This window comes from Glycine soja, chromosome 18, assembly GCF_004193775.1.
Source record: "Glycine soja cultivar W05 chromosome 18, ASM419377v2, whole genome shotgun sequence".
NCBI lineage: Eukaryota > Viridiplantae > Streptophyta > Magnoliopsida > Fabales > Fabaceae > Glycine > Glycine soja.
In genome coordinates, this window is record NC_041019.1 from 5,974,161 (window position 1) to 5,987,564 (window position 13,404).

The window sequence follows — 13,404 nt, forward strand, 5'->3', positions numbered from 1 at the left end:
TATAAACAATCACAACATAAATAATATATTTTTTAAACATTATAAAACTGTAAAATCGATTTAAATACCCACTTTAATAATCTTGATCATTATTAAAATAGGTTAAATTATTAATTTACTTCCTATTTAGTTCTTATAATTTAAAAAGTGGTATTTTTAGTTACTATAATTATACGAACTAAAAGAAAATTAAAATATAAATTATAAAGATTAAAAAGAACACTTTTAAATTACAAGGACTAAAAAAGAATTAAAATATAAATTATAAGAATTAATCATTTTAGACTAAAAAATAAAAATTATGAAACTATAAAAACAAATAAATAATTTCACCATTAAAATAAACAATTCATTTAAAGAATCATTCATTCTACTTGAGTTTTCATGCTAATCCAAAATGAAAATATATTAATATTTATTGATCAGGCGCGAAGGGTTTAGTTCTTATTTTTAAGAAGAATATAAAATAAGATGGGAAAAAGTCTCATTACATGCAAATCTAGCTCAATTTATTTTTAATATAAAGTTGGTCCAAATATTAATATCTATAAGATTATATATTGACTAGCACTCACAAGTCACAAGCAATGCACTGAGTGCCTATCACTTTTGGCGCTACCTTACCTAACCTAACATAACATGATCTCACGACCACACTCCTTTCACTCTCACTCATGACTTCCAAAACGCACCGTTTCACTACCTGTCACCGTCACCCTTCCACACCCGTCACCGGTTTCTGTGCCTCCTGTCTCCGTGAACGCCTCGCCGGCATCGATTCCTCCTCCGCCGAATCGCCGGAGCTCCGCCGCACCAAGTCCTTCTCTGGGCGCACCACCGACGCTCCCTCCTCCTCCGCCGCCCCGGAGCCCCGCCGCAGGTCCTGCGAGGTCCGACTGCCGCCGTTGGGAGGCTCGCTGTCGGACCTCTTCAACGTTGACGACAAGAAGAAGAAGCCTCCGAATCGGAATGCTGAGATCTGTTCCAGCACCACCGGCGGCGGAATCGGAGAGAAAGAGCGCGGCGACCCGGTTAGGGTTTCCGGCGATGATGACGGAGAGGGTAAGACGATGAAGGAGTTCATAGATCTTGAATTGCGGAGCAAAAAGAACACAGGGAGAGATTTCAGAGACATCGCGGCGAGTTTTCGCGAGGCTGCTTCCGTATTCAGCAAAAGGTTGATGAAATGGCGACGGAAGCAGAATGCGAAGAGAAACCGCTACAACGACGGCGCAGGCGCCGGCGCCGGCGTTGGTCCGATCGAAAAGCTAGGGCTAAGGACATTGCATGAGGCCCAATCTGAGGTCGGAGAATACGGCATCGCCTTAGGTAGAAGATCGTGCGACACTGATCCGAGGTTATCCGTGGACGATTCGCGGTTTTCGTTCGAAGCTCCTCGAGCTTCATGGGACGGTTATTTGATAGGAAAAGCGTACCCTAGGGTTTCCCGAATGGTTCGTGTTGGTGATAGGGTTTTGCTTGAAGAAGAAGAAGAAGAAGAGGGAGAAGAGAGTTTGGAGAATGGTGAAGAGTGTTGTCCTGGTGGTTCAGCTCAGACTAAACATTACTACTCGAATTGGCATAGGAGGAGGAGGAGTTTCGATAGGTCGAATTCGCGTAGGAAGTCGTTAATGGGGGAAGTTGATGAATTGAGAGCGATATCTAATGCTAAGGTTTCCCCTGCGACCACTGAGTTGTTCTATGGTGCAAAGGTGTTGATCACTGAGAATGATTTGAGGGATGCGAATTTGAAACCAATTAATAGTGTTCAATCTGATAATGTAATGGGTTCTGCTTCCAAGGATGATGCTTGTGATGTTGCAATTGGGGATGATCAAAAGGGATTGAACAGGTTTCACAAATGGGGTAGGTTGTGGAGTAAGTTGGGGTTAATGCAGAAGAGAAGGGAAGATAGGTTGGAAGAAGGAGAGTATGCTGGTGGTGGTGGTGGTGATGTGGTTGATAAGCCAATTGCAGAGTCTTGGCAGAAGCTGAGGAGGGTAGTTAATGGACAAGTGAGTGAGTCGGTTAGCCAGAAGCTTATTCGTAGCTATAGTGTTAGTTGTAGAGATTCTAGTAGAACCGCGGGTTTAGTCAGTGGCTTTGTGGGTTCTGAGACTAAAGGCCATGTTTTCAATGGAAGGCAGAAGTTTATGCTTCAGAGAAACCGGAGTGTTAGGTATTCACCAAGTAATGTTGACAATGGCTTGTTAAGGTTCTATTTGACACCCTTGAAAAGCTATAGGAGAAGCAGATCTGGAAAGAGTAGTTTAAAGAGTTCAAATCCCACAGCCAGAAGTTTCTTTTGAGGCTGTAACTAGTGGAATGTGGTTGTAAAAACATATATAATGAAATTGTTTCTTGTCCTTGCGATATAGCACTTCACATTGTTAGATTGCATCACATTGGAAAGATATAACTGTTGAAATCTGGCGGGTTGCAGCTGTTCTCATGATGTTGGTAGCAGAATAAAACATTCATACTGCGATACTATTGGCATTGTGAATTTCTGATTGCATACTATCATAAGAGTAAAGATGTAGGTTAAGTTTTTAAAGCCTGTTCAGCTAGCAGAGAGTATTAAGCTTTATCCTCCAATTATGGTTCAACTATGCTATTGTTATGGAAGCATGAACTAAGACCACTTGTAAATTTCTATAACTATTATGAATTTATGATTATGAACCTAATTTCTGTTTTTTTTCAGTGTGTAACTTTTCTTTTTATTTTAAATTAAAATTATATGCTTTAAATGATTTAAATGTTCTTATTCTTGTTTTATAAACTTGAAATTAGAAGGAAAAAATGGGTGTAAGCCTATTTGATTGCTATAATAACAATATAGGATTGTCAATTAATTTTATGTGAAATTTCATAAACGATCTGTTTGACAATGGGCTTTGCAAAATTCAAGCGATAGGAGAGAGCAAATTTGATCATTTAACAAGATTTCTTGAATTTATACAAGAGCAGACTGATTATTCCTTCCCTTTTATCATCAATATATAATCAAACACTAAACGCAACAAAATGCTACTTCACCATGTAGCATGAACAAGTTTCCTAGCATGTACTACAACTACAGTCACACAATCAGTTCATGTGTCATGAGAATAACACTGGCATTCACTCACTTTACAGTGTAAAATTATTCAACATCAAAACCCTTCTCCCTAAGTTCAGTTTTGACCTCATTCTTCATCCTCAACCACAGCTTCTGAGCTTCCTCATCAAAATTCTCCTTATCACTCTCAGCCATCCCTTTTGGACTAGTAGATGTTCCAATCATCCCTCCCTCGGCGATGAACCCCTTCAATGCTTCTTCGTGCTCCTTCAGCCGTGGCTTCAGTTTCTCCCACCCCAGTGATGAATTGTTATTGTAGAGCCACAGAGCCCCAAGTACTGCATAGGTGCAAAGTAAGCCCTTCCCAACACGTTTGAAAAAGTGGTAGTCTTCGCTTTCCAACCCAATATTCTTCAGGTATTTCTTAGCATGCATTGAACTCAGCAGATGAAAACCTGGATTGGAAGATAAGAATATAAAACGAAACAAATGCAATCAAACAAAAAGGAAACTGAGTGTCTGTTTCAGACATTTCATCAAACACCTGATAAGCAAAACACAGTTTCAGACATTTCATCAAATACCTGATAAGCAAAACACGGTTTCAGCTGAAAACGAAAGGATTCACTGTATTGAACATAAGAAAGGTACCTGTTTTGGGGTCCCGAAAACGCTTAGGGAACATTGCAATAGTTCAAGTTTGACAAGTGTCCTAGATTAGGGTGGGGGGTATTTCTTTGTTGATGATAACCTTTAGAATCAAAAGCTGGCAATAAGGTAATGGGGTTGCTAGAAATTAAAAGTTTTATGGTTGAAATTTGAAAACTTAGATTTAACAATGAATCTAACAGATGAGCATCAAGGGAACCGAACACGTCGAAAATTCGTGGTTGTAAGTGAAAATTGTCAAAGCATTGTTATAGGTTTGGCACATTCTCAGAAAATTCCACGTTTGTCTTAATTAATTGGATGGACACGCACTTCCCTTTTCCCCCCTAAAAAAAACGTAAGCTCACAAAAAAGGTTCATGGAACATTTGTTTATTTGAAACAAAAAATGAAAATTTGATGAGATGTGTGAAAAAATTTTACCCATGTAAATGATACGCTTTGAGAAAATTCCCGTGGGATTCTAAACACATTAAGTTGTATTTTGTTGTTTTTCTATTTTTGGGGGGTCTAGGACATAATTTTTTGTTTTGTAGTAAAAAGACATTTATTTACACATTTAGAAAAAAAAATATTCTCAATTAGTTTTGTTTTATGCTAATATATATGAGCAAACATAAAGTCATAAAGTTTAAGGTGGTGTTTGATTTAGGGTGGAAGGAGAAGAACATGAATTTTTTTTTGTATTTTTTTTATATGAATTCACATTTTTTATCCTCTATTTTAATTCATAAATTTCTCTTTTATTTTTATCCTCTAAATTAAACACACCCTAAAAGAACTTATTACACTATTAAGTCTTTCAATATCTTATTCTAATTTAACTTAATGATTTATTTTTGGTGAAAACTATATTTTAAATAAAGTTTTCAAAAATAAATCACTTAATTTTTTAAAATAGTTTAATTTTTAAGCATTGTTGGATAAAAACTTCTATAATGATAACCAATCAGAAATCATTTCATGCTTGATTTTTAAAATAATTATTACACCGATGCTAATGACCCAATTGGAGAGGAAGCTTCACTAGAACAATAACTTGGGTCGATGTCATTAGATGAGCCCAAGTTTGTAGGCCTCAAAAGATGAAGATTAAATCAAGACATTCACTTTTTTGTACTTCTTTACCTGTTTCTTGCACTTTCCATTTTAATTGTGTAGATAAAATGGTCCTCAATGAGTTTTTGCACTTCTCTACTTGCTTCTTGCCCTTGAATGTTCACTCGCTCTCTCTCTCAACCCTAAGAGGCTGTGAAGATGGTTTCGGAGTATGGACCCAATGGGTCGCCGTCAAACACTTGTGAGAGTACTTAATTAATGTGATCTTTTAGATTTAGATAGAATGAAATTAAATAACTATGGACTTGTGGTTTGTCCCCATATTAAGGCCAAAGAGAAATGTTAACAAGATACTCTTTCTTATCTACACTCTTTTAAACACACAAAATTTGTTTTATCAAGAAACAGAAACGAAAAAAATATATATTAAGTAAACATTGAACAAACACAATTTTGATATTTATTAGAGTCACAAATATATTTTAATCCGTTATTAATGGTTTAAATAGAGTCCGAATTTTGTCTTGCACATTCGTGTACTTTCCAAGTTCAGAAATGTCAAGTATTTTAAGCTGGGGGCTTTTAGCTAAGGCACAAGAATGAAGATTAAATAATGTTCATTCCAATAAATTCAATGGTTCAAATTCAGAATCTGAATTTTGCAGTTTTTTGCATTGTATTTAGTGGACTTAATGATGGCGGAAGCTTATACAATTTTTGGGATTAGGCATTCATTGTGCTTTTAAAGCATAAATGACATAATCCAAACGACAAGTGCAAAGAAACTTTGCCTAATGAATCAAGTCAATAAACCCAATATTTCTGAGAACCAATGTGTGCATTCTATAATACAAATTAAAACACGACACGATGTTAGAGGAAAGTTAGCGATCTCTAGATTGTGCTAGGGGTTAATCACATTAATCATTAATGACCAGCGAAAAGCATAGCAAACACTAAAATAGCTACTATAGAAAGGCCTCTGTTAACAACGTTTGCAACCTTAAGAGGAGGAAGTGCTGGTGGCTGAAGTTCAGTAGGAATGGTGTTTAATAGATCACCAGGCTTAACAGGTAAAATAGTAGGATCATGGGACTCCCTGCAAATTACAAATAGTTACATTAAGTTTCAAGTTTTGCTTACCAAAAATAATGTTTTAGTCATACAGTAACTGAAATTATAGTTTGCTAAGATAAAGAAAAGACATTTAGATTGGAATAACTCACTCATGAATCTACTTGCAGTGGCTAGAAAATCGGTCACGATTCCATCAACCTTGGCAGTTTGGATATAAGTTGCAATCTTGACATCAGGATCAGACCAATACTCAAATGCCAGGGTTGTGTATTCATTTTTGAGATTATGGACTACTACTGTGAGGTTTGCATCTTTCAACTTTTGAAAAACATTTGGCATTCCTACTAAGAAGGAAGCAGATACTTTGATAACTGAGGGTTTTTGGAAGATTCATTGCCTCCACATGCTTCTTTATTTCTTCCACTGTTTGTCTTGGTACATCACTCACTTAATCATTCAATAACATAACCCTTTGTAAGATGGGATGTATTTAAACTTGGATAGAACTGAGCTATCATCTGATTGAATCAGAACTTGTTGTTTGGCTTGCTTATCAAAGGTGGCATTGCTCAAAGCAGTGCTGACAGCATCTACAATGTCAAGACTTTTTTTGGATGCAAGGTAGGCGCACATTCTGTGAGGAAAACAGAGTTAACAATAGTAACAATTTTTTCAAATAGAAGTTTAAGGAGGTTGGTAATACTCTTACACACTCATTCAAACACACTTTATTAGTGGTTGAAATTTATTAAAAACTAGAAAATAAGGGGAAAAAAACTCATTAACAGAAGTTTGTGCTTTTTAATGAAGTTTAACCAATAGTAGAGATTCTGTTTGAAAGAGTGTATTGCTAACAGCAAAAGCATTATGGGGAAGTTAGGAAAGTTGCTCACTTACAGGGTAGAACTACATGCATCTCAAAAGGGGCATCCATCCCCCCTAAAGAATCAAAATCCCTTAGTAACTGCACCTAAAATAGAAAATTGCCCCCGTCAGCTTTTAACTTTTAACGTGTTAAGTTTAATATTACAACTTTCTTCTTCATGCCTCTTTACAATAATCCTGTGTTAATTTTTTCGCCCCCCTTAACTTTTTTCTCTAGTTCCGCCCCTGCTCACTTGTATGTTTGACCAAAATGCCAGGAAATGCCTTAGTCTTGACTAACTCCAAAAATTTTGAGGGTGACAAATTTATCGTTGGTCTTGTTTGCAGGGTTTCTTATGAAACCATTGCCTTTACTAACCATTTTAGCTGAAACAAGAATTTTATACTTAAGTTTATTGTTGAAATCTTAAAAGCTGAAGCTGAACTTGAAGTCTTCAACTTCTATAAAAGTATTTACGTTTTAATGTCTGAATCTCACTCCATATAAGGTCAAAGGAGAAAATTCCACTTTTTGGTTGAAGTTCTGGGACATTGGGATGAGATTGATGAACACCCTGAAGCACCGGTTTAAGAGCTGATTTAGAAACCATAGAAAAAAATTTATGTGTTCTGGAATTTGGAGAGACCACATCCAGGAATCGTTAAGCACTGCTGAGCCATTGGTACGCTGTGTGCAGTCTTAGCAGAGTGTAGACACCGTTTGGAGAGGCATCCCAAACGACCAAGTCAGGTATTAATAGAGACTACATATTTCATTCTTCACTTCAGTAGATAAAGGAGTAGCTAACTTGTGCCACTGCCACATCCCTCCCTCATGGATATCACAAAGAGATAATTGCACATCTTGTATATGAACATCAATTTATGATGTAGTAAGGAAAGACAGAATATAATTGGAAAGATATATTTTGACACCCTAATGCTAATAGACACCTAGTGAGAGAGAAAAATATAGGTATGATAGACAGTATAATGTGATAGGAAGAGAGAGATAGAAAGAAATGAGAGTTGTTGGTGGGGTGTTTGAAATATTGGGGTGTTAAAATATCACCACTCAAAATAATTAATGTTTGATGCTTAATATTTTTGAGTAATACTGATTTTAATAATAGCATCTCATGCAATGCCTAATTAGAACAAGTTTGTTTATTGGGAACAATTAGGTAAAGTTCACTTAGCAATTTAACTCACTGAGATGAAATTTTATGTAATATGGCATCTATATGAAACGGAGCAAGTATTGGTTAACTTTAATTCCTGCATGTTGATGAGAAAGATCAGACACATAATAGCAATGGTGATAATAACAATTTTACATCATTTTTTCAAGGATTTGACACAAGAGCTTACAGTGTAGGTGAAAAACAAGACTACAAGTGAAGGAAACTTCCAATGTGATGTATAATGAAACTACTTCCAATGTACAACTTAACCCACTTTTCAGCGCAGAGTTCCCACAGGTCTCTTATATGTATACAACATAGACACCACAAGGAATGCTATCAAGTTCACTACACTTAGCAATGCCAATAGCCAGAAGAAATAATCTATGTGACCAAAGTTTAGATTATCAGGTATCCACCCTGGACTTCCATTCCTAGTGCTGATCTTTGTCACAATTGTCACAAGCAGAGAGCTCAAGTACTGTCCAAGCGCAACAGTGGTAAGTGAGAGAGCAGAACAAAAACTTCGCATAGCATCAGGGGCTTGCTCATAGAAGAACTCCAACTGACCAATGAAATAGAAGACTTCTGCACAGCCTATGATGAAATATTGAGGAACCTGCCAAAATATTGTCATTGGTATCTCCTCAAGTTGATAGTAGTTGTGCCTCCTCACCATTCTAAGCCGTATGAGCTCCAATATTGCTGCAGCTACCATGGAAAATATGGATATGAAGAGGCCAATTCCCATTCTCTGGAGCTGAGTTAGGCCATTTTTGTTCCCAGTGAACTTTGTAGCAATTGGCACAATGATCCTGTCATACACTGGGACCCAAAATATGACACTGAGGGTGTCAAAGATGGACAGTGAAGCTGGTGGGATTTTGAAAGTGGAGTTGCCAACACGAGTGTCCATGGTTTGTCCTTGCAACACAAATAAGGTGCTCATTTGACCATAGACAGTGGAAAATATGATGCCAGTGGCCCATACAGGAAGTATTCTTAAAATGGATTTCAGCTCTTCCACTTGAGTTACAGTGCAAAGTCTCCAAGGGTTTTTTGATTCCTTCACTTTATCTGACTGTGCTAGCACTGCTGCTTTGTCAAAAAATCTGTGACACACAACAAGAAAAGTGAATAAAAATTAGATAAGTCAAATAATAGGTTAATGTCTAATGACAAAACTTAGATACACTTCAGGTGTTTTTTGTATTGTTCTCCAATCAAAATTGAAATTTCATTTCAGTAATCCATTTAAAAAGGTTAGCATTAAAGAAAAATGTAGATTACCAAGATGAAACTCTAATTTTGATTAAGGAACAACACCAAAAACACTCCAGAAACTGTACCTAAGTTTTGTCCAATGTCTAATAGATCGAAAGAAACACTTGGGACAGCCCTTATATAATTTGCAAGGATAATATTTTCATTTTCTCACTGAACAATTGAAAACCAGTGGTCGTAAGATTGTCCTATTTTGATATGATAGCATGTAAATGGCATGAATGTAGACTAAATCCCTGCCTCTTGCATTCTATACTATATAATGCAAGTGTGACATCAAAATTGCTTCTTATTGAGTAAGCAAAATCCACTACTTTGTCATCTAGAAATCTGTTGCCATTTCTTCATTTACCTTAGCTCATTTGTGTGGTCAAGCTTTCGGCTTCCTTTTATAGCAGATTCAGTTTCAGCAGTCTCATATAAAAGTGACTCGTCAGCAGGTACTTCAACATTGTATTTTCTTATGGATGCCATTACCACCTGACAGATTCTAGTGATGGCACTGCCTCCAGGCTTCTGATTCCTATACAACCTAGTGCCTGAAAAGAAACTCACCACAGCAATTGCCATGGCTACAGCAGGAATACCAAAGCCCCATCCCCAACCCACATTATCTTGTATCCAAACCAATAGAGAAGATGCAATAAGAGCACCAATGTTGATTGAAAAATAGAACCAATTGAAGAAAGAACTCTTGCGTTCCTTCTCAGCCGAGTCAGTGTCATCAAACTGATCTGCTCCATAGGATGAGACACAAGGCTTAATGCCACCGGTGCCAAGAGCAATAAGGTAAAGAGCTAGGAAGCACACTGCACTCTCTAGAGTAGTAGCACGACAATTTTCATCTCCATGTCCATGACATGTTGGTTTTATGCCAGGAACTGATGCAGACAATGTCAAGAGTGTCATTCCCTGTCAATAAGATTTTTAGATGTTGTTTGACAGGAAAGAAGATACAATTTCACAAAAAAATTGGACCAGTTTGCACACATTATTGTTATGTTGATTGACTTCACAGCACAAATTCTGTAACATTTTTGTGGGGGATCTAGGAAATATGAATATGACACAAGATACATATACAATACAACATAACAGTTTAAATATAATTATTGTGATATTCTAATTAGTTTTGACATAAAAGTTATAAAAATGCATCAACAATATTTGAAATGTCTATGCAATCTGATATAGTGAAATTATTACATGATTTAGGACCACCACATGTAATAGAATTTTCCAATTTAAAAGACAGAATCAATAAAACTTAATTACATGTCATATGGAAATTTGTCCAGACCATGATAGTCTCGGATCATGTAATATTTTCTACTGGTATATATGTATCTGACATGGTTACAACACTAAAGGTTTAGAAATGTCTGAGCTTTAGGTGGAAATTCTCTTTCTTCATTCTAATTAATTTAAATCCTCTTTCTTCATTCTAATTTATTTATTTGGAATCAATATTAAATCTCAAAGTGATCATAGACAAATTTTCAACAAAACCCCAGTTTCAGTGCCCACTCAATGAGTACCAAATCCATATCCCTTTTTCAGGAAGAAGTCAGTAATCATAGACAATTGAAGAGACCATACTCACAATAGCATAAATTATTGAAAAAACAGCAATTGTCCAATATCTTCCAAGGTAGGAATCAGCCAAATATGCCCCAATCAATGGTGTGATATAGCAAGTTCCACTCCAATTAGAGACATTCTTGGAAGCAGTAGCACTATGCTGATTTAGCCGGTTCTTGAAATAAAGCACCAGGTTTGTGCTCATCCCATAATAAGCCAATCTCTCACAACATTCGTTTCCTGCAAATAGAAGCTTGAAACGATAAATATTTCACACACAACACAGTACATACACATCACATCCTACCTTGGACTTAAACGAACACAACAATTACCTAAGATATAGGGGCAGGCTTTCCAGGTTCCAGTTTCCTTTTTATTAGCTGGATTTCCACAGTAATCGACTGTTCCATCTTTCGTGTAACCATCATCCTCTGCCATTGTGATTCAAAACTAGTACACACTAGCCAATTGTTCACTTGCAATTGCAACCAACCAAGCAGCACGGAAATTGACAAACTAAAACACCAACAACAGAAAACAACAAATTACTGATAAAGGTCAAAATTGAACATTAAAAGAAAACAAAAAGAAACAGTTTTATTTTTTTAGCAATCTCAGTTATAACTAAGTCACAACACTTTTCTGGTCTTTGGCTAAAGAACAAAATTCCAGCAACCAGTTTTTGATTCTGATGATGAGTTATATTCAGTTCCTTTAAAAAGAAAGCAGTCAATTCAAGAATAACAGAAAGGTTCAAGATTCAAATACATGAATCCATATATCAGTAGAAGTTAAAAGAAAAAGAAAAACTTCAAATCTGACTGCAACCACTGATAAAGTCTCAGAAAGATAAACCCCAGATCAGAATACAAAAGCAAAGAATGGAATCAAATAACTGCATCTCTAACCTTAAGCATAGAAAAAAAAAAGTGCATCTCTAACCTTAAAGTTGGCAACTCAAGCAAGCATCATCCAGCAAGATGTAATAAATATTGACAATGGTGTGTATATATACACTTGATGCAGTAATGATGGGTACCTACTTTTTAGTTTTTGGTCTAGCCGCCATGAGAAAATATAATCTCACATTTTCTAATATATTCTTTTTAATGTATTTTTTTATGGATTAAAATTGTTAAAAATTATAAAATTATGAGCACAATTTATTAAATGAAATTGAGATTTGCATGATTTTATAATTTTTAATTAATAAAAAAATATATTAAGATATACATCACAAACTAATCAGTTGGGGACTGTTGACTTGTTTCACATGTAATAATGTGATTAAAGAAAGATGCAAAGTTTGGGATTTACCCTCTTTCAGTTGTAAGATACATAGCCCACAGAGAAAATTATGCAAACATGGACCTTAAATTGGACTTTTTGGTTATGACTTTTGATTGCTCAGTCAAGTTAAACTACCTATGTACACCTAACAATTATCTAAGATCTCGTATGAAAAATTGAAATAAATGGGAATGATTGTATGAAAAATAAATGAAAATGAGTTTTTAGTTTGACTACGGAAGTGTGATGACGTGGGTCAGTGTACCATAGTGGGAACACAGCGGTGCCAAAAGCCAAAGCAGAATTCTCATTATTGTTTTTAAAATGTTTTGCTTTTCAAAGGAAAAAATCAGCTCGCGCTCCGGCTGAGTTTAGCTGTGTGGAATGAAAAAAAGAAAAAAGAAGAAAATTGAAGATAAATATTTAAATTAAAGAGTGCTGGAGATTTAGGACCCATATTATTTTTTAATTTTTTTTTCCTTAAATAATAATCTCTTCTTGACGACCAAACCAAAGGTTGGTGTTTTGAAAAAGAAAAGAGAATGTGGATAAAATATACTAGCTTCTTTTGGATAAGCTTTCACTTAATTACCACTCAGGACATGTTTGAATAAAGTTTTATATATAAACTTATAGGAAAATAATAAGAAAAAAATATTTTTTTAATGATTTAACTTATACATAAGTTTTTGAGAAGCTAATATGAGAAAAATTATAAATTAATTATAATTTTGGGGGAACATATTTTATTTTTTTTCTCTTTTAAATATTTTTACAAAAAAGTTATTCAAACATTTATAATTAATGAGAACATAATCCATCGAGTTTGAAATCATTTGTCTGTAAAAAAATATTTTCTTTAAAGAAATTTATTAGAATGTTATTATCATGTAAAGATTCGATTATACCCTATCTAATTGTATTGTGATGTAAGATTATTGATTTTTGTAATGATTATTTTGAAAACCATGTTTAGTATAGTTTATAGTTGGTTGATAATGTAAGTTCTTTTTATATTAGTAATGTATTAAAACTACATTTTTCTTGTAGGGATATAAGGTTGAGTAAGAGTATATGAGTTATTATAAATTTTTAATACTCTTCTTATTTTTACATATAAAAAAATAATATAGAAGATAAGTTGCTTTAATTTTAATATAAGAGTTTAATTTTTATATGCACAAAAAAAATTATACTATCAATTAATTAACAATTAATTGATATAGAAGATAAGTTGCTTTAATTTTTATATGTAAAAAAAAATATACTATCAATTAATTAACAATTAATTTAAATATAATTTTAAAGTAATCATTATAAAAATCAACCA

The 13,404-nt window shown here is 34.8% G+C and overlaps 3 protein-coding genes across 5 annotated transcripts; 1 reads left to right on the forward strand and 2 right to left on the reverse strand.

Moving 5' to 3' along the window:
* The first annotated feature begins 567 nt into the window (after window positions 1-567).
* Window positions 568-2,701, forward strand: LOC114397742 (protein OCTOPUS-like). Its single transcript, XM_028359930.1, has one exon. It carries the CDS (start codon window positions 675-677, stop codon window positions 2,307-2,309), a length of 1,635 nt encoding a protein of 544 aa, XP_028215731.1. The 5' UTR covers window positions 568-674; the 3' UTR covers window positions 2,310-2,701.
* A 207-nt stretch (window positions 2,702-2,908) lies between these two features.
* Window positions 2,909-4,091, reverse strand: LOC114395697. Of its 3 annotated transcripts, none has more exons than XM_028357532.1 (2): window positions 3,716-4,091; window positions 2,909-3,608 (listed from the first exon to the last, which is right to left on the reverse strand). In XM_028357532.1, exon 2 carries the CDS (start codon window positions 3,497-3,499, stop codon window positions 3,149-3,151), a length of 351 nt encoding a protein of 116 aa, XP_028213333.1. In that variant the 5' UTR covers window positions 3,500-3,608; window positions 3,716-4,091; the 3' UTR covers window positions 2,909-3,148. The 3 variants fall into 3 exon arrangements, with proteins under 3 accessions (XP_028213333.1, XP_028213332.1, XP_028213330.1); XM_028357531.1 differs by having other exon boundaries at window positions 2,909-3,519; window positions 3,649-4,091; XM_028357529.1 differs by having other exon boundaries at window positions 2,909-3,519; window positions 3,716-4,088.
* A 3,902-nt stretch (window positions 4,092-7,993) lies between these two features.
* On the reverse strand, window positions 7,994-11,854 carry LOC114396387 (protein NRT1/ PTR FAMILY 8.1-like). The gene is made up of 5 exons (XM_028358323.1): window positions 11,727-11,854; window positions 11,117-11,300; window positions 10,804-11,021; window positions 9,553-10,112; window positions 7,994-9,028 (listed from the first exon to the last, which is right to left on the reverse strand). The coding sequence occupies exons 2-5, from the start codon at window positions 11,220-11,222 to the stop codon at window positions 8,194-8,196; spliced, it is 1,719 nt and encodes a 572-aa protein (XP_028214124.1). The 5' UTR covers window positions 11,223-11,300; window positions 11,727-11,854; the 3' UTR covers window positions 7,994-8,193.
* Window positions 11,855-13,404: the final 1,550 nt, after the last annotated feature.